Source organism: Grammomys surdaster, unplaced genomic scaffold, assembly GCF_004785775.1.
Source record: "Grammomys surdaster isolate TR1022 unplaced genomic scaffold, NIH_TR_1.0 339, whole genome shotgun sequence".
In the NCBI taxonomy this organism is placed as follows: Eukaryota; Metazoa; Chordata; class Mammalia; order Rodentia; family Muridae; genus Grammomys; species Grammomys surdaster.
Window position 1 is genome coordinate 191,217 of NW_021604758.1, and position 23,434 is coordinate 214,650.

The 23,434-nt window shown below is 50.9% G+C and overlaps 2 protein-coding genes across 2 annotated transcripts; both read left to right on the forward strand.

The window, feature by feature from the left end:
• The first annotated feature begins 7,840 nt into the window (after positions 1 to 7,840).
• Nanos2 (nanos C2HC-type zinc finger 2) lies at positions 7,841 to 9,264 on the forward strand. The gene has a single exon (XM_028778628.1). It carries the CDS (start codon positions 7,916 to 7,918, stop codon positions 8,324 to 8,326), a length of 411 nt encoding a protein of 136 aa, XP_028634461.1. The 5' UTR covers positions 7,841 to 7,915; the 3' UTR covers positions 8,327 to 9,264.
• A 3,209-nt stretch (positions 9,265 to 12,473) lies between these two features.
• Positions 12,474 to 21,529, forward strand: Mypop (Myb related transcription factor, partner of profilin). Its single transcript, XM_028778676.1, has 2 exons — positions 12,474 to 12,984; positions 20,253 to 21,529. Exons 1-2 carry the CDS (start codon positions 12,474 to 12,476, stop codon positions 20,924 to 20,926), a joined length of 1,185 nt encoding a protein of 394 aa, XP_028634509.1. The 3' UTR covers positions 20,927 to 21,529.
• The last annotated feature ends 1,905 nt before the right edge of the window (positions 21,530 to 23,434 follow it).

Here is a 23,434-nt window from a genome sequence, read left to right on the forward strand (position 1 = left end):
GGTGTACAGCTGTCACCCACCATGCAGGAGACTGGGGCAAGAGGCTGGAAAGCCCCAGGACAGCCTGGGCTACATCAAGGCCCTGTTACAGTGTATATGTGTGCATACACACGCACCTGGCTTGTGTGTGCACATGTGCACATGTGAGCATATTCCCATGTTTGTGTTTGTGTGTATTTGTGTGTAGTATAACGGGAATGCATGTGTATGTCTGTGTGTGTTTCACATGTGTGGGTTTTTCCTTCCACTCAATGGGTCCTAGGCATTGAAACTCAGGGCTTCATGCTTGACAAGGAGCAACCTTTTCCTGCTGAGCTGTCTCCATGGCACAATGTATTAATGATTTAGGATTCCTGTTACACTGTTACGGGTCTATACTGATCCATCAGACAGGGTCTCCTCTCCTGCAGGGCAGCCCAGACAGACAGCCATGGACTCTCAAAATGTAGCTGGGGATGACCTTGAACTCCTGATCCTCCTCTGTCACTTCCTAAGAGCTGGGAAGACAGGTGTACACCACTGGGCCAGACTATTTTTCCCCCTTCCCTTCTCCCTCTCACTCTGCCCCACTCGTTTGGACCCAAAGGTTTTTATTTATCTATTTATTATATGTAAGTACACTGTAGCTGTCTTCAGACACCCCATAAGAGGACGTCAGATCTCATTAACCAATGGTTGTGAGCCACCATGTGGTTGCTGGGATTTGAACTCAGGACCTCCGGAAGAGCAGTCAGTGCTCTTAACCGCTGAGCCATCTCTCCAGCCCCAGACTATTTTTTTTTTTTCTTTTAAATCTCAGTTTTATGAGACAGGGTTTTGCTACAGTGCTCAGCTTGGTCTGGAATTCACAATGCACCTAAGATGGCTGTGAACACGCAATCCTCTTCCTGGATTCCTTAGTGTTGCTAGAACTGCAAGTTTGAATCACCAAACCCATACTAACTTTTGTAGAATACTGTCTAAGGGTGATGAAACACCATGACCAAAAGCAACTTGGCAAGGAAAGGGTTCATGTGGCTTGTACTTCCACAGCCCTGTTCATCATCAAAGGAAGTCAGGACAGGAACTCAAGCAGAGACACAGAGAGTGGCTTCCTGGCTTGCTTTTTTAACCCAGGACCACCAGGCCAGGGATGGCCCCGCCCATGAGCTGGTCCCGCCCACAATGGGCTGGGCTCTCCCATATCAATCACTAATTTTAGAAATCCCCCACAGTCTTGCCTGCAGCCTGATCTTATATGGAGGCATTTTCTTAATTGTGCTTCCCTCTTCTCAGATTCTTTCAAGACAGGTGTGTGTGTGTGTCCCTGGATGTCCTAGAACTCACTATGTAGAACAAGCTGGCCTTAAACACAGAGATCTGCCTGCCTCTGCCTTGCGAGTGATGGGATTCAGGCTAGATACCGGTTTTCTTCAAACTATGTAAGGTGTGCACTAGCACTGCCTAGCACCTGTAAGGCTTTCAGTGGATACAGAGAGTCTATGCCAAGAAGTTTGGCGTTGCCACTGTATTACCAACTGTAACTTTAGTATCTAGGAAGCTGAGTCAGGAGGATTGGAAAAATTTTGAGGCTAACCTGGGTTATCCAGTGAGATCTAGTAGGAAGAATAAGAAGGTATGATGGTTAAAACATCAGGTTCGTATAGACCAAGATCTGATTGACTTCACCGTTGTGAGCAGGCTGGTTCGTGGCTTTGATCCTAGCACTAGGGAGGCAGAGGCAGGACCACTTAACCATGGATGGTGTGAGGGTGCTCTGAGCCGAAAAGTGAGACCTTGTCTCAAAATGAAACAAAACACGTTTTATTTATGGGTACAACTGTGGCCCCAGAAGGCACCTGAGACCAGCCTTCATCTTTACCCAGTCAGACACGGAGAACCCCAATACAATTTGAAGGTGAAGCACCCAGCCAAAATAACAAGGTCACAAGAAAGAACAGACAAGGAGCTAGAGATGGCTCAGTGGTTAAGAATACCAGCTGATCTTCCAGAGGACCTGGGTTCCATTCCCAGCACCCACATGGTGGCTCATAACCATCTCTAACTCTAGATCCAGAGAATCTGATGCCTGCCCTTCTGACTTCTTCCAGTTCAAATACTGCACAGGCATCCATGAAGGAACTCATACATACATATAAAATAATTTCAGCACCTATATTCAGGAGTTCGAAGCCAGTCTGGTCTACATAGTCCTTGTATCAAAGAAACAAGGAAGAAAGGAGTAGTTAGTCCACAGGCAGGTGTTGATAGACTCTCAGAGGCTACAGCAGTGGCACATGAGTTCAACTGTTACAGGTTGAAATATATTGGCCATGGACTTGAAACTGTCTGCAGGGACTGAATATAAGAAAGACTGATGTCCGGAGTATTAGAGCCTTTCTCCATCTTACCCTAATGGGGATCAAATCTGGGGTCTCTGAAACAAGTTCTCTGCCAAACTTCCAGCCCAACAGATTCTAGTGCATACAAATACACATACACACACACACACAAATGGGGGGTGGAGGGAGAGAGAGACTCCCGCAGGCTGGCCTTGTTCCCTATGTAACTAAAGATAACAGTTGTGGTGGGTTTGAATAAGAAAGCCCCCAGAGGCTCATCTATCTGAATGCTTCTTCACCAGGGAGTGGCCCCTTTGATAGGATCAGGAGGTGTGGCCTTGTTGGAGGAAGTGTGTCACTGAGGGTGGCCTAGAGATTTCAGAAACCAGTGTCTGTCTGTCCTCACAGATGTGGGTGTAGCTCTCAGCTGCTACTCCACGCCTGCCTGCCTGCCTGCCACACTCCTGACCATGATGGCAACAGAGTAAACCTCTTAGGCTGTAAGCAAGCCCTCATTTAAATGCTTTCTTTCATAAGCGTTGGCTTGGTCATGGTGTCTCTTCACAGCAATCAGTAGTGACTAAGACCTGTCATTCCCTCATTCCATGATGACTAAACACTCAAATATATATATATACCTTCAGGGACTTTTTTTTTTTTTTTTTTTGGACACAATGTCTCTCTGTGGAACCTGGGCTGTCCTAGAACTCACTTTGTAGACCAGGCTGGCCTCAAACTCAGAGATCTGCCTGTCTCTGCCTCCCAAGTGCTGGGATTAAAAGCGTGCATGAGCCACTACTCCAGGCAATGGAGGCTGTTCTTACTCAAACCATCACAGCCATCTTGCTGGTCCCCCTCATCCTGGGCAGTCCCTCCCCAGTGAAACTACAGCCCTCAACTTTTTTTTCCTCATTTGAGACTGGATCACCTGTAACCCAGAGTGTCCTTAAACTCATTTAAGTAGCAGAGAATGACCCCAAACCCCTGACTCTCTTACCCCCCAGCCCTCACTCTTTGTACTGGAATTATTGATGTGTGCCATCAAATCTGGCTTAATCACACTTTTTTGAAATTTTAAAATCTTATCTATTTATTTATTTGAGCGTGGGGCACACGCCACTGTGCTGTAGAGGTCAGGGGACAAATTTCAGGAGTTGGTTCTCTCATTTCACCCAGTGAAAGAACCATATAGCTGGATATAGTGGTATACAGCTGTAGTCTAGGAGTTTGAGAGACCGAGGCAGGGGGATTACCAATTAAAGCCAGCCTGGGCTATAAAGTGAGACCCAGCCTCTGGGAAAAAAAAGATTAATTACAAGAAATTAATAAACTTTAGTTGAGTTTGATGATTCTGTGGAACAGGGGCCTCAGTTACTCCGTTTGGAAAGTTGGGGGTTAATTCTCCTAACTTTCCTTGATGCTGGCCTTTCTGAAGGTTTGAAATCCTCACCCCATCCACCTGTCTGAAACCCCTTGATCTGTTTTCTAGCCAGGGTGGGTCAGGCGAAGAGGAAACTCAGAAGTAAACAGGGCCATGGACCCCTGCAGGGCCAGGGCGTGGGTAGCACAACTCTGCACAGTAAACACCAGGTTGGGCCATGTCTCATCAATTTCACCTCCGGTTTGGTTCTCCCCCCACACACACACCACCCACAGAGTGGGCTTATCTAAAGAATTCATTGCAAACATCCAAAAACCAAACCACTATCAGAGATCTAGGAGGAAGAGCAGCTATAGGTAAGTAACTATGTAAACCATGAAACAACAAAAAATAAGGTGGTGGGGGTGGGGGGAGCCGCTGGAGAGACAAATGGCAGAATCAGAGTCCAGCAATAGCATAGTCATCCAAGCAGGCCTTTCCTTACAGGGCTCTCAGACTCCCAACTAAAGTGATCACTGTCAGGCTTAAGCACCGTCATGCACAGGGGCTCACCAGCTCCCCAACAATATAAACGCTAAAAATCAGCATCCTATTCTTTTTGAGACCCTCTCCTAGCCTGGTGTCGAAGTTACAGAGACCCACCTGCCTTTCTCTCATAGACATGTCTGCCTATGTAGTCTAAGGTGGATTAGAACTCATGACCCGCCTGCCTCAACCTTCCATACACTCAAATCACAGACATAAGCCACCGGACTCACCTCTGCTGTGGTATTATACAAAGCAGTTAGCACAGAGACCTGATGCCTGTTCTGGGCCCCTCGTCAGGAGCTTTGCTCTTCTGTACAGCAGTATGTCTCCCCTACCTGGAGGGCTGTCCCTGGTTGGAATATCGGTGGTGGTATCATTCTGTGGAAACCATTGGCTCCCAGATTATCCTGTCTCCTTCCTGTACAGCACCTACACTAGGCAAACCTCACCAGGCTTCCCTGGCTCTCCCTTGGCTTCTGAGATAAGCCTCACTCTGTTGTCCAGGCTGGAGTTGAACTTGCAGCAATCCTCCTGTCTCTATTGGGATCACAGAACCTCCTTGCTCCTCTCTCTTGCCTGCATTCCATATGCAGGTGCATGGGCCTGGAGAATGCCAGGACCTGAGAGAGATCGCTGTGGGTCTGGGTCCCAGCCCACCTCTACCATCCAGAGAGCTTTGACCAGCCTGTTCCTCAGGCTCTCTGGAGCCTTTCTCTGCTCATTGGCATGATGGAACTATAATTGTTTTGTTTGGTCTCTTTTGGTTTTTTCAAGACAGGGTTTCTCTGTGTGGCTCTGACTGTCCTGGAACTTGCTCCGTAGACCAGGCTGGCCTCAAACACGCAGAGATCCACTGGCCTCTGCCTCCTGGGTGCGCCACCACGGCTGGGCTGTGTTTTCTTGAGACAGGGTTTCATGGAGCCCAGACTGGTCTGGAACTGCCTATGATAGTACTGTCTCTCCCACCCCAGTTCTGAGTGGACAGGCATATGCTACCATGTGAGGTACCATAGCTGACTCTTGGTGAGCACATCTGGCTTTACAAAGTGGCAGCACCTGCTCTGGGCTGGTGTTGAGGTCACCCTAAAATGACGTATGAGGGGAGCTGGGTGCTTAGCTCAGTTGTTAGAATAGTAACCTACCATGCATGGAGACCTGAGTTGTATACCGAGCAGCACAAAAGTCCAGTGTGGTAGCACAGATCAGAAGCTTTGGGTCATCCTCTGCTACACAGAAAGTTCAAGGCCAGCCTGGGCGCCATGAGACCTTAGCTCAAAAATGAACACACTGAGGGTTAGTTTTAGCTCAGTGGTAGAGTGTTTGCCTAGCTAGGAAGCTCAAGGCCCTGGTTTTGGTCCTTATCTGGGGATACAGGGGGTCGGGAACAAAAAAAATTCACACACACGTAAACACACAACACATAATGATTTGTGACCACCCAATTTGAGACCTTGTGTATGCTTCTTGTCTCTGAGCCTCACACCCTCTGTGACATGAAAGTGATAAGAGTCCTCACCTCCTTGCCTGGTAATGGCCTTCAAAGAATCATGCTTGTAAATCACCAGACACCTTGCGCACCTGTTAGCACTTCCTAGGATCCCAGCTCTTTGACTTCCATGCTGTGTGACTAGGGGCCAATGAATTGCCCTCTCTGAACCTCAGCTGCATGGGATCATAGTTGTGTTCTCTTCATGGACTTTTGAGGATGAAATCAGAGCATGTAGGAAACTGTGTTGCAGAGTCTGCCTTGTACTAAGGACTATTGAGATTATTACTGCTCGGCTGGCAGGACAGCAAGGAGGGTGAAGGTGCTTGCCTTAAAGTCCGAAACCTGAGGTCAATCCTCAGGAAACACGTGGTGGAAGGATAGAACTGATTTCCGAAAGCTAGCCTCTGCTGTAGTATTTGCACTCACTCACACACATACACACATCCAACACAGGCACACACGTACAACACACACATACAACCCATGCACACACAGCCGGTCATGCCTATCACTCCATCAGTCAGAAGTGAGGCAGGAGTTCGAGGCCAGCCCAGGCCACATCTCAAAAAAACAATGTCAAAGGAGTACTCACACTAGTGTGGTGTATTTGTTTACTTCATTTCTAATTTTCTAAAAATGTATGTGTGTGCGCACACACACACACACACACACACACGTACGCGCCTTCTTGATTTTTGTGCACCACATACATACAGTTGCCCAGGGAGGCCAAAAGAGGGCATCGTATCCCCTGGGGTGGGAGCCACACAGTGTGGAGTTGCCCAGTGTGTGTGCTGGATGCCAAGCCTAGGTCCTTTGTAAGAGCAGCAAATGTTGCTAACAGCTCAGCCATTTCTCCAGCCCTCTTTATTGTTTTTATTTATGTGTGTCTATATGCACACAAGTGCGGGCAGCCTTAGGAGTCAGAGGTGTCAGAGTCCCCTGCAGCCGGAGCTTGAGGTGGTTGTGTGCCATCTGACCTCAGTGCTGACAACCAAACTTGTATCACATGCAAGGGCATAAAGCACTCTAACAGCTGGCCCCTACTGGGACAGAACCTTAGATCGGTGAGGCTAGCCTCAAACTGGTTACACGAAGCTGAGGCTGGCCTTGAACTTCTGATCCTCATGTTTCCACCTCCCAAGTGTGGGGATGACAGGCTTATGGTACCAGGCTCATGCAAACCACCTGGGGGCTCACCAGGTAAGGGCTCTACCACTGAGCTTCCCGCCCTCCGGGCCAACCCTGTGAGTCTGTCTTCTCAGCTTTCTCAAGGCTGAAACAGGCAACAGAGCCAGAAGCTTCAGGTAAAGGTGGCTCCCACTCCCGGGCCCTTAACAGAAGGACAGGGAGTCAGGGTCATTGGCTGAGTAGCAAGATGTAACGCTGTTTCAAAAACAAACAAAAAAAAAGCTACACCAAACAACAACAAAACCCACATCAGGGCAGTGAGATGGCTCAGCGGGCAAAGTGCCTAGCCTGGTGACCTGAATGTGATCCCTGGATCCACTTGGGGGAAGGAGCCGCCTCCTCCAAGTTGTCCTCATGCAAGCTGTGCCGTCTCCCCACTCCATTGTTAAACAGAATAAAAAAAATTAAGATGGACATGGTGGCGCACACCTTTAATCCCAACACCTGGGAGGCAGAGTTAGAGGCAGGTGGATTCTGTGAGTTTCTGAGGCCAGCCTAGGACAGCCAGCGATACATACTGACATCCTGTCTTAGAAAAAAAAAAAACGAAAACAATAACAAAAACACCAATTAAGTCAAATGGTAAGTTCTGGATAATTAAAGGAAAGGAGGGAGAAGGAAGAGAGAGGAGAGGGAAAGAGGAAGGGAGGGAAGGTCTGAGGGTGAGCAAGAGACACAGGCGAAGCCCTTAACTGAATAGGAGGGAAACTGAGGCCCATGGACTAGAAGCTCCCTCCCAGAAAACACACAGTGCCTTGGAGGAGGGGCAACCTGGGGAATAACCTGCTTCCAATCTCCCTGGGAGATTGGAGCCAGCCAAGAATCTTTGGCTGGAAGTGGGCCCTTTAAATCTAAGCTCCACCTTTGCTTAGAATGGTCTCTAGGAGAGTATTTATAAGGGGGTGTGCCTCCTCTCTGCTCCACAAAACTCCTGCTCCTGCCCTCTGACCTCACAGCCCCTGTCCCCCAGTCTGTCTCCAGTGACCACAGCCACACATATGTGTCATGGACCTACCGCCCTTTGACATGTGGAGAGACTACTTTAACCTAAGCCGGGTGGTGCTGGATATCATCCAGAGACGGAAGCAGAGACTGGAGAATGAGGTACCTGAGGAACCCAACTCCAGGCCCCAGGGGACGAGCGAGCAGGGCCCGGAGGTCTACCCCGGAAGTCTGGCTACCATATGCAACTTCTGCAAGCACAATGGGGAGTCTCGTCACGTCTACGCCTCACACCAGCTGAAGACGCCTGAAGGGGTGGTTGTGTGCCCCATCCTGAGACATTACGTGTGTCCTCTATGCGGGGCCACCGGTGACCATGCTCATACACTCAAGTATTGTCCACTCAACAACAGCCAGCAGTCTCTCTACCGTCGCAGTGGACGAAACTCAGCCGGTCGCAAAGTCAAGCGATAAGTGAGACCCCGTGAGGTACCGCTCACCCACATCCCAAACCCTCCTGCTTCTGACCCTAGTACCCTCTGCAATGCTCACCCAGCCCTCTGGAGGTCCCTGGATCTAAATGTTCTCTGTGCCTTCAGGATCCTGAAACACTGGGGAATGCTGGCAGCCCAGACTACGTGTCTCAGACATTCCTGGTACTGTGAGAACCATTCTCCATGGACTGTGTGAGTCTTGGTGGCTTCTTTTGGATTGTGAGGGCCTGCGGATGACACTAAGGTGGTCTCTTTGACGTCTCGGTTCCCCTATAAAGATCCCTTGGGCGATCCCTGGATTTGCCATCCTATTGAATCCAGTGTGCTCTGACAGGCTAATCTTACAAATCTGGGGCCAGTGCCAGAGACTGATCCTGATCATCACTGCCAAGAAGTTGATACTGGTACTATGAGACCATCCATCTTCAGCTTCTTCAGCATCTGCAGACTCAAGTTTCTTCATGGACCATTCAAGTTCAGCCCTCAATTCTTTGAACGTGCCACCCGCCCATCAGGACTAAGAGGAGGGTTATGGGAACTAGAGGAGGGTTGGGACCCTCTGGGAAGGCTGTCAGACCTTTGTAACTTCACAGACTGCCTCGGGTGAGCTGAAGCCCACAGATCTCATTCATTACTAACCCCAGTTCACTCTATTCCTGCCCCCAGCTCCAGTCATGGCTGGATCCCTGCCCCTGGTGGGTGAGAGACATGTATCTCTTTTCCACCCGTCCAATATTGTTGAGTGTGTTAAGCCAGTGTGGTGAGAAGAGTCAGACCTCACGGGAATGGTTACTGCTTAGATTTTAATTGTAGGGTCAGAGAAGAATGCCAGTTGGATTTTATGCTATTTAGGAGGCTTAGAAATGGGATGAGGGTGGAGGAGGGGGGTGCCTGCTGCTGAATAAAGCGTCCTTCTTAGTCTACTGCCTTTGAATCTGGTCGTCTAACTTAGTGGGCGGTGCCTTTGAGTGCTGGGAGAGAGAAGCAAAAGAGGAGATTGAAGGGCTGCCTAAAATCCTGAGAACCCTAAGAGGGGCAGGAAGGGGTCCAGAACTGCAGTCCAGACCTACCTCGTATGTCTTCCAACACATGTTGTCTGACTGAAAACAGGTTCCCAGATAATTCTCAGCCTCCATCTAGACACTTTTTTAATTAAAAATAAAAAAAAGTGTGGAAAGGCCAGTTGTGGGTGTACACCTTTAATCCTAACATTCGGGAGGCAGAGACAGACAGATGGATCTCTCTTATTGAGGCCAGTCTAATCTATAGCGTTCCAGGGCAGTCAGGGCTACACAGAGAGACCCTGTCTTGAAAAGAGGGAGGGGGCTAGGGGGAGGGGGTACAACATCCAGACAGTAGTCAGTCAATTCAAGGGAGTCCAGTTTCTGTCATGCAGGTCCTGGGGACTGAACTCAGGTCTCAAGCTTAGTGGCAAGTCCCTTTCACCCACTGGGCCATCTCAACAGTCCCTTGAGTCAGTCCTTCCTTCTTTCCTTTCCCTTTCTCTGCTTTCCTGTTCACTGGAGACTGAACCTAAGGCTCTATAGCTCTGAAGGCCCAGGGGTTCCCCCACCACCTTATGAGTGTAGGAACTCCTAGGTCAGAGTTTTGATAGATTTTAAACTTTGGGGTCCCTATCACAAAACTATTAGGAAAAAAGTATAAGCCAGTGTTGGGGAGTAGCAGCACCCCTGCCTTTAATCCCAGCACTCCGGAGTCAGAAGCAGGTGGACCTAGCTGCAAGGTTCTCTTGGCCTTTTATAGCATCCAAGTCACCAGCACCCACATGCGTATACACACAATTAAAACCCAATCTTAGGCCGGTGGTGATGTGGCAGGCTTTTAAGTCAGTCCCAGCACTCTCGAGGCAAGCCGATCTCCATGAGTCCGGGGTCAGCCTTGTCCACAGCGCTAGTTCCAGGAGAATCAAGGTTACATAAAGAAACCTCGTATCTCAAAAAGAAAAAAAACAAACACACACACACTCCAGAATTTTTCTCCCTTTATGTATGAGTGTTTTGCCTGCTTGTATGTTTGCCCGCCACGTCCATGCCTGGTGCCAGCAGAGGGCACCAGTGCTGGAGCTAAGGATGGTTATGAGATTCTAACTCTGGTGTTCTCGGGAGAGATCTTAACTACTACTGAGCCATCTTTCCAGCCCGTCTTTTCTGCTTCGGGTCTTAATACAAATGTCACCTTTTCCTTAAGTGTGATGTCGGCACATACCTTGTCGTCTTTGTGCTAGCCTCGCTGGAGGCTGCAGTGATACTATTGCTCCAAGTTCAGTGCCAGCCTTGGATAGTGAGATGCCCTCAGAAACATTTTTTTTTTTGGTAGTAAACACGATTTGCCTTTTATATGATAGCACCTTGATCTATGTGGGACCTCATATAAAACTGTCGGATAGATGAATGAAGCGTCGTTTACCCAATGACCTTGAAACTGCCGGCACCGAAAATTTTCACAAGGCTGAACTCAGTCATCCAGCCATCCGGCCATCCAGTTCATTCAAGCGGTGCTCTCGATTCACTCCTGCTCTGCGCTTTTGATTAAAACGGGCCGTGGCCAGGATCGCCATCCCCACCCTTCAAGAAACTCCTGCCTTTGAACTCTCTCACCGAGCCATGACGTAAAATTGTGGACAGGGGGCCTCCGAGGCACGATTGGGAGGTTGCTAGGTTGCTATGGTTACTGCCTCTGCATGGGCGGGGAATATCTCCATGGTGCCCCGCCTCAATCCGTAGGAGGTAGTTCCCGAGTGATCCTGCGCAGAGGAACTGGGCGTGGGGAAGGTGGTTTCCTAACGCCCCCACCCCCACCCACGCAGTTGTCATGGAAATGAAGCTCTTCTCCCATTTCTCAAATTTCTCAAAATAAAAGACTTCGCTTAGCGCTTAGCGGGGAAGAGTAGGTTAGAGGACTATCCAAAAGGAAGAAACTCCGCTCGGTCCTAGCGCTCTCTCCAGCATCTTTCTCTCTCTGCTGCGCCCGCGCTGGGATTTAGTCCCGGGTACCATCGTGGGCAAGTTGCCCGTGACACGCATGCGCGCTGTAGGCTTGCACATGCGCAACTGGGTACGAGCGCCCCGGGAACCCACTTCAGCGCTAGGTGTGCGGCTGCGCAGCTGTGTCCTTCTGCAAAAGCAAGGCGACGGGAAGTTCTGCGCTTGCGCTGTGCTGAGGGGCAGGGCTCGGAGAGCGCAGTTCTGGCTGTCAGGGTGTCTGGAGACCGCGTTCGCCCGGCACGCATGCGCCTTGGCTCTCCATGCTACTGGGGGCGGGGCCCAGAGGGGGAGGGAGAGGTAGGGGGGAGGGAAGAGGCCGCAGAAGCCGAAGCCCTGACCCACCGGCAGGCAGGGGCTGCGGCGGCGCCGGTGAGTGTGACCCGCGGCCCAACTGGGGTCCCCATCCTCTGTGCTCCATCACTCTTCCTGGAGTCCCCAAAAGCCTCGGGGGTCCCCCCTCTTATCTCGGACCCCCGTTATCTCCACAACTCTCCATTCCCGGCAATCCCAGCATCCCCATAATCCCTGCAGACCCTCAGCGTTAATATTTTACCGTCTTAACTGGAGGGTTCCGTTTCACCTTTATTCCTGGACATCCTCTCTCAGGGACCCTAGAACAGACACCCACTGCCCTGGGAGCCCCCCAACGTTCCCCTCTGATCTGGATGCCCCCTGTCTGCTGCATTGCCCAGTTGGCATCACTTCCCAGCATCATGCATGTTCGACCCCCTGGGCATCCCCGATACTCTTGCCCTGTCCTGTTCTGCGCCCCCGTTCTCCTCTAACTCCTGCGGTGGCACCCTTTTCCCTTCTACTTTTGCTCATTTCCCTCCATCCTTCCAGACTGTCCGTCCTCCCAGTACCCATCAACTCCTCCGCGAGGCACTCAGCGGCCGCGTGAAGCACAAGATGGGCACTGGGCGGGTGTCACCTACGAGGAAGCACCTCTGATTGCACTCAGCACCTCGCCGCTCCCATCACCACTTTTGCACAGGGGACCAGAGGAGCCCGTGTCGGGGCGACACGGGGACACCGAGCCACCGCCAGCGCTGTTCACCCTTTGCCCGCAGAGCCGGCGCCCCCCATGCGCCAGGCAGCCGATCGGTGGCGTCTGGGGACGCCATGGCCTCGGCGACCGCGGCGCCGGCGCCGGGCGAAGCGGAGGAGACCACCCGGCTCCGCAAGCCACGCTTCTCCTTCGAGGAGAACCAGATCCTGATCCGGGAGGTGCGCGCCCACTACCCTCAGCTCTACGGCGCGCAGAGCCGTCGGGTGAGCGTGGCCGAGCGGCGGCGAGTGTGGGACAGCATCGCCACCAAGATCAACGGTATCACCAGCTGGAAGCGTACCGGCCAGGAGGTTCAGAAGCGTTGGAACGACTTCAAGCGCCGCACCAAGGAGAAGCTGGCCCGCGTGCCGCATTCCACACAGGGCGCGGGGCCCGCCGCCGAGGACGCCTTCTCCGCGGAGGAGGAGACTATTTTCGCCATCCTGGGGCCGGGTGTGGCGGGGCCCGGGGCAGGCGCTGGGGCTGAGGAGTCCCCGGCAGCCGCCTCTTCACAGCCGCAGGCTTCGACCGCTAGTACACAACGGTATGTGTTGTCAGAGGACCGCAGGCAGGATCGACGGGCAGGTGAGTCCCAAAGCCACCTTCTTTAACAACTGCAAACACTTCTGAAGCCTACAATGCATAGTTCACGCCCAGATCTGTCAGGCGTGTTCACCACATTCTCTCACTAAAAACTAGGAAGTGGGTGCTGTCAGTCCCATTATAGAGCTGGGGCTTTAAGGTCAAAGAAAAGAAGGGACTTAGGTGTGGTGGTAACGGGCCTGTAATTCTCCTGCTTGGGAGTTGAAGGCAGAAGAAAAGGGAGTTCAAGGCTAGCCTGTGTTACAGGAGGCTTGTCTCAAAAGAAGGGTGAGGAAGGGCTATCTGGGGATGCCCTATTGGTAGAGTGCTTTCCCAGCTTTCAGGGGTTCTTGGGGACAGATTCTGACTGCATAGACCCATGTGGTAGCACAGGACTGGAGTCTCAGTGCCTGGATTATCAGTGGGTGCAGTGAGGTAAAGACAAATCTGAGCTCTGTGAGATCCTGTCTCCCAAAAATAATGTTAAAAGACAGATGAGGAAATGGATTGTCTTCAGGGGTTCTACAGCCACTTGGTAACCGTTGGAGGTAGGCAGGGAACCAGTCCTGGGAGGCCTGGTTCGGGATCCATAGCTGGAATGTTATCATCAGCTAGGTGGAGTTTTAGGAGGTGGGACTGGTCTTTCCTCCCAGCTACTGTGGAGGACTGAGGTAGGAGAATCTGGAAACTCAGTGCCTGCCTTGGGCTACAGAGTGAGTTCAGTACCAGTGTGAGAGCCTTCTGGAGGCCTTGCAGCAAACAAATGGAGAGGAAAAGGGGCAGGTTAGTGCTGGAAGGCTTGATAAGCACGCCTGGGGCTCTAGAGTTTGTTCCAGCCCTGAAAGTAAGTGAAGAGAGAGCTGGAGTGTGGGGAGAGTTCTGTGCGAGGCAGTGCCTAGAGGCAGAGTCCAGTCTGCGTGTTAGCAACATTATTGTCATCTCAGTAAATTTGTGTCCGCTCACTTCTGCTCCTGCTGAACACAGGTGAAAAGTGGGTTTTCCCCCACTTTTCTCGCAGAGATTTCCGTGAACACTGGGTGAAGTGACCCAGGCAAATTGTTTGCTCCAGCCTCTGAGTGCATGGCTAGCCTGAGTAACGGTTAGAGGTACGAGGTCCATACTGCTTCGACACTGTAAACCAATTCTTGGAGAAGTCAGGTGACTTCCTCAAGGTCAGGCCTTCAGAGCCGCTGTGGAGACATCCTTCTCTTCAGCCTTCACTCTGGATTTCTTGGAGACGGGGGTCTTACTATATGCCCTAGGCTGGCTTCAAACTCACTATAGAGGTGAAGATGACCTTGAACTTCTAATCCTCCTGCCTCCACCCCCCTAGTGGAGAATGTTCTACCATGCCTGGTTTGTGCTGCACTGGGGATAGAACCCAGAGCTTCCTGCATGCTAGGCGTGCACTCTACCCACTGAGCCATGGCCCCTGAGGGATATTCTTCAGAGCTCTTCCCTCAGGTGCCTGCCCTATGCTGACACAAGTCAGGGGTTGACATAGTTCTCTGGTGGAGAAAAGAGTGACTCAAGGTGACAGGCCTAGGGTGGAGACCTCAGGGTCCGAGGGAGCCAGAAGAGTATATATGACCCAGTCTTGGGGTATGTGTGCAGAGGGTTGGCTTCTGGAAGGGGATAGTGTCAGAGCTGACACATGCAGTATGGAGGAGGAAGAGCTTGGAAAATCGTCCTGAGAGAAGGAAAGGCATGAAGGCAGGAGACGAAAGGACGTTTGGGAGAGGTTAGATTGGAACCAAAAGATCACAAGGAGGACTTTTTAAAATTATTTTAAGAGGTGATCAGGGAGATCAGAAAGACGAGCAGGAGCCACACCGTGTTGGGTAAAGGTGAAAGGATTAGAGTGTGTGAGCCTTGTGTGGTGGCACATGCCACTAGTGAGGTAGAGGCAAGAGGATCAGGATTTCCCTGGGCCAGCCTGGGCTATGTGAGAGCCAGTATCAAAACAAAAAACAAAAAAAAAAAAACAAAACAAAAAAACAAAACAAAACAAACCTGGGTGCATAGAAGAGAAAAACGTGCTCTGGGGAAGCACTAAGAAAGGGGTGTGGGGGCGGGGGGAGAATGGGCATGATCCCACCAAGTAGTTCTTCTTTTAACTAATGTCTGAAGTTTTTACTTAATGTGTGTGCGTGCGCGTGTGCATGTGTGTGTGTGCATGCATGAACACTCATAGGAAAAGTTTCAGAAGTTAGGATTCAGAAAGGTTCATTTCTGTACCTGAACTCACACAGCAAACAAACAGGAAGATGATGAACAGAATCGTATGCCCGACATCTACTCGGCTTGCACTTGTTGCCCATTAGCCGGACAGTTACTGGGGAAGACAGAATGCACTTCAAGGTTAGCTCAGAACACACACAGCAGCCATGTAGGAGCCAAGAAACTGCCAGGAGTCCAACCTCCGTTCACAATTTGAATCATATCTCTTTCTGTGAAACCAGGGCAATGATAAGTTTGTTACATGTTCAAGTGTTGCATGCATGTGCATAGGCATGTAGGTTTGCATGCATGTGCGTGCATGCTGGAGGCCCAGAGTTGCTGTCCAGAGTTGCTGGGAGCTGCTCTATCTTAGGGCAGGGTCACTCAATCAACCCGGAGCTCACTGATAGGGCTCCACCCACTAGTCAGCCTGCCTTGGGGATTTCCCTGTGTGTGCCTTCCAGGGCTGGAGTTACAGGCTTGCTGCCATGCCTGCCGGTCATATATGTGGCTTCAGCTCTGGGCCTCACATTTCCATTGAATCATCCCCTGAACTCCAAGCTTGCTTACTTGTTTAAAATGCTCGATAAGTGTTTATTGAGATCCTCTTCCTAGGGTGGTTACTGAGATACACTGGAGGACAAGACAAATTCCTTCCCTTTAGGGAGCTGATGTAGTTGGTGGATACATGCCATAAATAGTCAATACACTATACATAATGCCGTAGGGATAATAACGAGAAATAATACCTCCTGGGAGGCGCCAGGCAGTGGCGGCTCACACTGAAATCTCAGTGCTCAGAAAGTTGAGGAAAGAAGCTCCTTGAGGCTCCTTAGCCAACTTTTTTCTCAAACACAAGGTCTCTCTATGTAGCCCTGGCTGTCCTGGAACTGACTGTGTAGACCAGGCTGGTCTTGAACTCACAGAGATCCACTGCCTCTGACTCTTGAGTGCTGAGATTAAAAGCCTGTACCCCAGCACCCAGCTTTCCTGACGGCTTAATACTGCATAAAACTTACAAAGCGGAAGTTGCTCTGATTAAAGGAGAGAGAGGATCAACTGAGCAGCTGTGAGCAGCTGGCTTACATCTTTGCTGGCACTGGGAACTGAACTAAGGATCACTTATTTCTGACGTAATATTTAAAGTATATGACAGCCATGCATGGTGGCACATATCCATCGTTCCAGCACTCAGGAGGCAGTCTGAGGCTGGCTGTTCTCCACAGTGAGTTCCAGGCCAGCCAGAGCTACACAGCAGAACCCTGTCCCCTCAACACAAAAGACACTTCCCTCCCCCAAAAAGCTAGGTGTAGTGATAAACACATTCAATCTTGATACTGAGTAGGCAGAAGCAGGAGGATCTCTGAGTTCAAGGCCAGCCTGGTCTACAGAGAGAGTTCTGGGGTAGGCAGGACCACACAGAGACTCTGTCTTAAATAACAACAATAACGGACCCCCAAAATGGAGAAAATACACATGTGATGTGGCCTAGTGGATAAAGGTGCTTGCCACCAAGCCTGATAGCTTGAGTTCAATTACTGGGACTGACAGAGAAACAGGATATTTTGTGACCACTCCATGCACAACACAGCATGTGTCTGCACCCCCATAAATACAAATACATTTTTTAAAACGCAAAAAAAAAAAAAGTAAAAAAGGCTTGGGCCAGTAGCTTAGTGGTATAGCCCCTGCCTAGAACCCCCCAGTGAGGGGCTGGGGGCGTGGCTCAGTGGTAGAGCCCCTGCCTAGAATCCCCCAGTGAGGGGCTGGGGGCGTGGCTCAGGTAGAGCTCCTGCCTAGGTGTACGGCCTGGAGTCCCATCCCTGGGCTGGGGAAACAGCAGTGAGCACAATGAATCCTTAGCTGGAAGAGCTCATCTAGAATAATTAGACGACAAACATGAGTTGCATGCCCAGGAGAAAGGAGTTCTCAGAGAAACCACTTAGGGTTGAAGCCAGAGCCAAGAAAAGGACTGGCAGCCACTTTAGATAACAGCCAAGAAATCTCTGCTGAAGGAGAAAGCACTGTGGCCTCCAGGTATCCAGAACACCGCACCAGTTGCCCTATAACCCTAGGCAGTCACTGACTTACTGTCTGCCTCTCCAGAGCACCCTGTTGAAGATACACGGTGTAAGTGGAAGCAGACAGCAGGCAGTCATTTGTGTCGTGGTGGCTTTCTGGACTTTTAATGTAACTGCACGGAGCTGACAGTGGAGAAGGGACTGAGGGTGTGCTGGATGAGACTGTGGAGTGAGAAGTGCCTGGATTGGGTGTTGGGCTTAATTAGGTTTATGTGGAATGGCACCTGTATGGGGATAGTGTCTTAAGTAAGAAAAAAGAGCCAGATGTGGAGGTACAGGGCTGTGATCTCAGCTACTAAGGAGGCTGAAGTAGCAAGGTTAGAAGTTCAAGGCCAGCCTGGACAGTTTAGCAAATCCCTGTTTCAACAAGCAAGGGAGCTGGAGAGACGGCTCAGCTGTTAAGAGCATGTACTGAACTGGGCAGTGATGGTGCACGCCTTTAGTCCCAGCACTCAAGGGGAGGGTCTCTGTGAGTTTGAGGCTACCCTGGTTTACAAATAGTGTCCAGGACAGTCAGAGCTCCATCATACAGAGAAAACCCTGTCTCAAAACAATAACAACAAAAATAAAATAAGTAAATAGAACTGAGGGTCCAGAGAGCTCTGTTGGTAGTATGCTGGCCACAGAAGTAGGAAGTCCTGAATTCAATCCCAAGCACCCAGCCAGACTCAGAAGCCTGCTGAAGTTCACATGCATGAAATCCCAGCATTGAAGCCGTGGAGACAAGAAGCCCCTCAGGCACACTGGCTGGGCAGCCAGACCAAATCAGCAAACTCCTGGCCAGGAGTTGTTCAAAACTAAGTTGGGACAGTCCACATACACATGCATGCACACGCCCTCCCTACACACACAGACACACACACATGCATGCACATATCCTCCCTACACACACATACACACACATACATGTACATACCCTCCCTACACACAGACACACACATGCATGCACATACCCTCCCTACACACATACAGACATGCATGCACACACCCTCCCTACACACAGACACACACATACATGCGCACACCCTCCCTACACACATATACACACACACACACGCATGCACACACCCTCCCCTACACAGACACACACATACATGCACATGCACACAGAGAATAGTAAGGAAAGGAATGCTTAATGGTTGATGTGCTTATGGCAGAAGACATACATAGCCTGAGTAAATCGCTGGTCCAACTCCAGGATAGGAAAAGAATGGGGGATGACATTTTAGCCAAGCAATTGGAAGAAGAAGCTGCTGTCTTCTGAGGCAGGGGTGGATGAGGAAGTGAGAGGTGGTGGGTCAGGAACTCAGTTCAGTAGTGAGATTGAAGTGTCTAGACAGTGCACAGGCTGTGAGCACCACCCCCTAGAGATACATGAGAGGGAGAGAGGTTCAGCTCACCCAGAACACGGGTCCTCTCAGCAGACAGTGTAAGTCCAAGAGTGTGAATGATGTCTCAGGTCAGGGAGACCCAGCAGACTGAGATAGAACTCAGAAATCCTGCCATCCTGACTGGAAAGAGCTTCCAAGAGTTAGGACCAGCATGCCAGCCACTCTGCCTTGCCCTATGGACTCCAGCTGAGAGGAGCAGGAGGGAGTGTCCAGATGGTTCTGAGCTTTATGGAGGCCACAGAGCCTCTTCCTACCATGGGGTCAGTAAGACTTGCAAGGCTTTTGTCCACTAAAGCTGGTCACCAGGTTGCCCGGCTAGCCCAGTCGGTAGAGCATGAGACTGTTAATCACAGGGTCATGGGTTCATGCCCCACGTTGGGCGCCATTCATAACCATGAGGTCTTTCTATGCCTGCCCCAGCTCTGAATACTGACATAGAGACTTATATTTATTTATAATAGCTTTAGGCCTTACCTTACTCTTGTTCTCAGCTAGGTCTTAAAACCTGTGTTCTGCCACGTGGCTTGTTACCTCATAGCCTCACGGGCTGCCACTGCTGCTTCCTCTCTCTGGCTGGCAGATTCTCCCATGGCTGACTTTTTTCCCAGAGTTCCTATCTCTGCCAGATGTCCCGCCTATTCTCCCCTCCTTTTCTATAGGCTGTCAGTTTTTTCTTAAACCAATAGGAAGGAGAGAGGGAGAGAGGGAGAGAGGGAGAGAGGGAGAGAGGGAGAGGGAGAGAGAGAGAGAGAGAGAGAGAGAGAGAGAGAGAGAGAGAGAGAGAGAGAGAGCGCGCTTACAAAACTATGATACAGGCACTGAGCCATTAGGATAACAATACGGAAGTCAGACCTGTAATCAGATGTCCACCGGTACAGAGATCAGCATGTAGAACACCAATCTTTACACAGTGCCCCAAAGGATCACCCCAGCAAGGTTTAATGCATCCACTCCTCTGCATTCAAAGACTGACATTATGGGCGTTTCCAGACATGCTCTAACTTAGGTGGCATTACTAAGTGTGTTCTTTTTTGAGATATGGTCTTGCTCTACAGCCTAGGTTGGTCTGCAGCTCCAACTGATACTCCAGGAACCAAGTATTTCAATCAAGAGCCTAGTGGCCTAGCTTGTGTGTATATGTGTGTTTTTGGTGTCTCCATGTGTGTGTGTGTGTGTGTGTGTGTTTCTGATGTGAGGGAGGTCTCAAAGTGTTTTTACTTTTTATTTTTGCTATGGTCTAATGTAGTCCAAGCTGGCCTTTAATCTGGGTATATAGTGGATGTAGGCCTTAAACTTCTCAAGTCTCCTGCCTCTGATTCCTAAGTACTAGGGTGCCAGCATGCCTGAGGGTATTGTCCTTGGAAAGCTGACTCAGGTGTGGTAGTGCCCACCCGTGATACCTGCCCGTAGGAAGCTGAAGCAGGAGAATCTGGAGTTGCAGGCTAGCCTGTACCAGCTAGAGAGACCCAGTTTCATTGAAGAAGGAAGGGACTGAGAGATTGCTCTGGGGATAGGAAGCCAAAACGGGAAATGAAGCCTCGCAGGCTCTGTGACTTATCCAAGGTCTCTCTCTTCACAGATACATCATCAGCCCAGAGCAAGGGAGGCTCCAGCAGCCCAGAGTCCTGGGCCAGGCCCTCTTGCAATCCCCAGGAAGCCAAGGAGCGTGAGTCCACGTCCCCTGCAGCCATGCAGCCTGTCCAGCTGCCCCGCCTGGCCTTGTCTCCACCGCCCCCTGCCCCTCCACCACCACCCACAGCGCTGGCTCAGGTGGCACCCTCATCTCCTAGCCCAGCTCCTCCTCGGCCCACCTCAGCCCCAGAACAGTCCCTGGACTTCCTGCGGGCTCAGCAGGAGACTGCCAACGCTATCAGGGAGCTGGCTGGTACCCTTCGGCAGGGACTGGCCAAACTGAGTGAGGCCCTCAGTGCCCTGTTACCCCTTTTGCCGGGAACCCCAGCTGACCCGCTGCCCCCGCCCCCACCGCCACCTCCTCCACCACCTCCCAAGCCAGTCCTGCCAGCACCTGCCCCCAAGGTGGAGCTCGCCCCAGAGCCTGTGTCTGTGGTAGCCGCTGTTGTGGATGGGGCTGTAGTGGCAGCTAGGGGAGTGATCATCTCCCCTAGGAGCGAGGAAGGGGTGCCCAAACCACCACCCCCAGCCCCAGCACCTCCCCTCCATGACTCACCCCCACACAAAAGGAGGAAAGGTTTCCCGACACGAAAGAGGCGGGGCCGCTGGAAGTCTCCGTGAAATCTACCCCTGTCCACGCTCCTGCCTGCAACCCCTCTCCCTGCTTGGCGCAGTCGAGGAGGAAGATGCTCTTTGCCTATCCCCGCTGCACCCCGGCTTCCTGCTCTAGGGGAGTGAGCGCCTCACTTCCTGTGCTAGTTAGTGCCTGATTCTCTGGGCGAGTCCCTGGGTGGACTCCCTCAGCCCCTTTCTCTGGTACAGTGGTGTCCGCCTGACTGCCTCCTGTAACCCCAACTTCTAAGCCATCAATTTTATGTTACTGTATTGCCCTTTGTGGGGTGGGAGAGGGATCTCCTGGCTCTGCGACATGCCCCTTTGCCTAATAGTTGCTGTTATGACTTGAAGAGAAGCATCGTGTGGGATCTCCCCACTCCCCAGCGTAGGCTTCTTCGGAAGGATTGGAAGTTGCTAGACAAATCAGAATGTAGAAGGCGGAGGACTCTAAGGAGAGGGAGGCAGAATTCTGACTGGGGAGGTACAGGTTGGGTCCTTTGCCTCTCATTGCTGCGAGGCGTGTCTGACCTCCGGGTCTCGGGGGTCCCCCACCCCACTTTCTTCCTCAGTGCTGACAAGATGTCAATAAACTTATTTTCATACAATTAACTTGAGGCTCTGAAACAGGCCTTGGGAGTCTAGCACTTAGGACTGCCCCACCCCTCCCCTGGTAGGCCACGCCCTCCCAGACGAACCTGAGGCAGGTGATTGTCCCACTAAAAGCCTTAACTCTGGCGCAGAAGCACACGCTGAAGGTTGTAATCCCAGCTATTTCAGCAGCCTGATCCCCTGTATTTAAAAAAAACTCCAAAGACCATTACAAACCAGGCTTAATTAGAGTTTATCTCAGTCTGTTAAGAGAGCAGTTACCTCAGGCGAGGACGACAGCTGCCTGAGGGTCAGACAAGAAATAGGCTTTTACAACCTTAAAGAGCTTCAGCAAAGGATCACACTTGAGATTCCAGTACTAGGGAGGCTTGCTGTGAGTTCAAGGCTAACCTGTGCTTCAGAGACCTTTCTTTAGAAAAAGAAAAAAAAATAATCCAGGCATGGTTAATGTATTTTTGAAATCTCAGCCCCCCCAGGAGGTTGAGGAAGGAGGATCTAGAGCCTCAGGCCAGTTAGCCTGGACCTAGTAAGGCCCAGTTTCAAAATAAAATAAAATACACAGGCTGGTAATACATCTCAGCGGTAGAGCACTTAGCATAAGGCCCTGGATTCCATCCCAGCACCACGTATAAGCAAGAGAAAGTAAATAAACAGTAGTACACGAAACCAATGGTTGTGAACATAGTATCTCCCAGGAAACGACAAAAATAGGAAGTTTGTTTAAGGGAGAAGTGTTAAAATAGTAATGCAGGTGGTAGGTAAAATTGTAACGCTCAAATAGAAAGCCAGGGCTGCTGTGACTACTCTGGGGTGGGGGTGAGAAAACCGCCAAGCCTCCGCTAAGTGGAAACCTGGAAGAATGCAAAGAAGACATTCAGAAAAAAATTTTTGAGAGCACCAGCGGGGCCCCAGGCCGAGGGAGGAGAAAGCTGATGTGAGCTAGGACCTGGAGACATACATCGCTTTTCCTCGCCCCCCTCCCCAAAAAATCTGTAAGAGAAAACATGGAGTGCCCAGAGCCAGATTGGGCCCACCAGGCCATTAAGCACTCGGAGGTTTGGCGTTGCCCTTCCCAGCAATCTCTTGGCTCCCTCGTTCCAAATCTAAGAGTAATAAGAGCCCCCTATCCCAACCCCCAGCGGGGGAGGGGGTGAAATTCCCTGCTAGCAAGGGGGTTGGGGGGTGCAAGAATAGGGAAGGCCTCCCCCCCAAGCTTCCAGGCCGAGGAAGTGCGTCAGTGCGTCCATCTCGCAGAGCATTTTGGGAATTGTAGTGAAATTGGGAGGTCTACTGAGAAGCCTACTGTGTAACCCTTTAGAAACCAAAGTGCGTGTACAGCTGGAAGAGAATTGGAAGCCTCAGTGAACGTTCTTTAGCAGATGAGGAAACTAAGGCAGACGCCTGGCTCGAAAGCCTACAGTCTTCTCATCCTGTAGCCTCCGGGCTGCCCTTGAGGCTAGTACCTAAAACACTGGGGGAGGACAAACTGCTAAGCAGACACCACTCGAAAAGAGTTGCTTGAAACTCCCCTTAAAACCGTCCAATCAGAGCCTCTCCGCCCCATCCCAAAAAGCTGCTGCCTTCCTAACCCGTAATTGGCCCTTCTTTGAAGGGGCGGGATTCTAAGAGAGGGCAAGATTCTTTTCTAAAACTGCTCAGCAAGTCAAGAGCACAAACTGCTTTCCGGGTTCTGGGCATGGTCTCGGACCTGTAAACCCACCAAGGAGGCCGAGGCAGGGAGATTGCAGCAAGTTTGAGGCCATCCTAGGCTACACAGGCTAGCCTTCTAAGCCATCCTGAATTAAAGAATAAATGCAAGTCTCAAGAAAGAAGGGGGAAAATTGCATGCCCAGCAACTTGTCCACCCCGAGGACTTATGAAACCATTACCCATTTCCTGGACCCT

Coding starts and splice junctions, on each gene's coding strand:
- Nanos2 (XM_028778628.1), top strand. CDS start 7,916: ATGGACCTACCGCCCTTTGACATGTGGAGAGACTACTTTAACCTAAGC.
- Mypop (XM_028778676.1), top strand. CDS start 12,474: ATGGCCTCGGCGACCGCGGCGCCGGCGCCGGGCGAAGCGGAGGAGACC. Junction 12,985..20,252: donor CAGGCAGGATCGACGGGCAG/GTGAGTCCCAAA, acceptor CTCTCTTCACAG/ATACATCATCAGCCCAGAGC.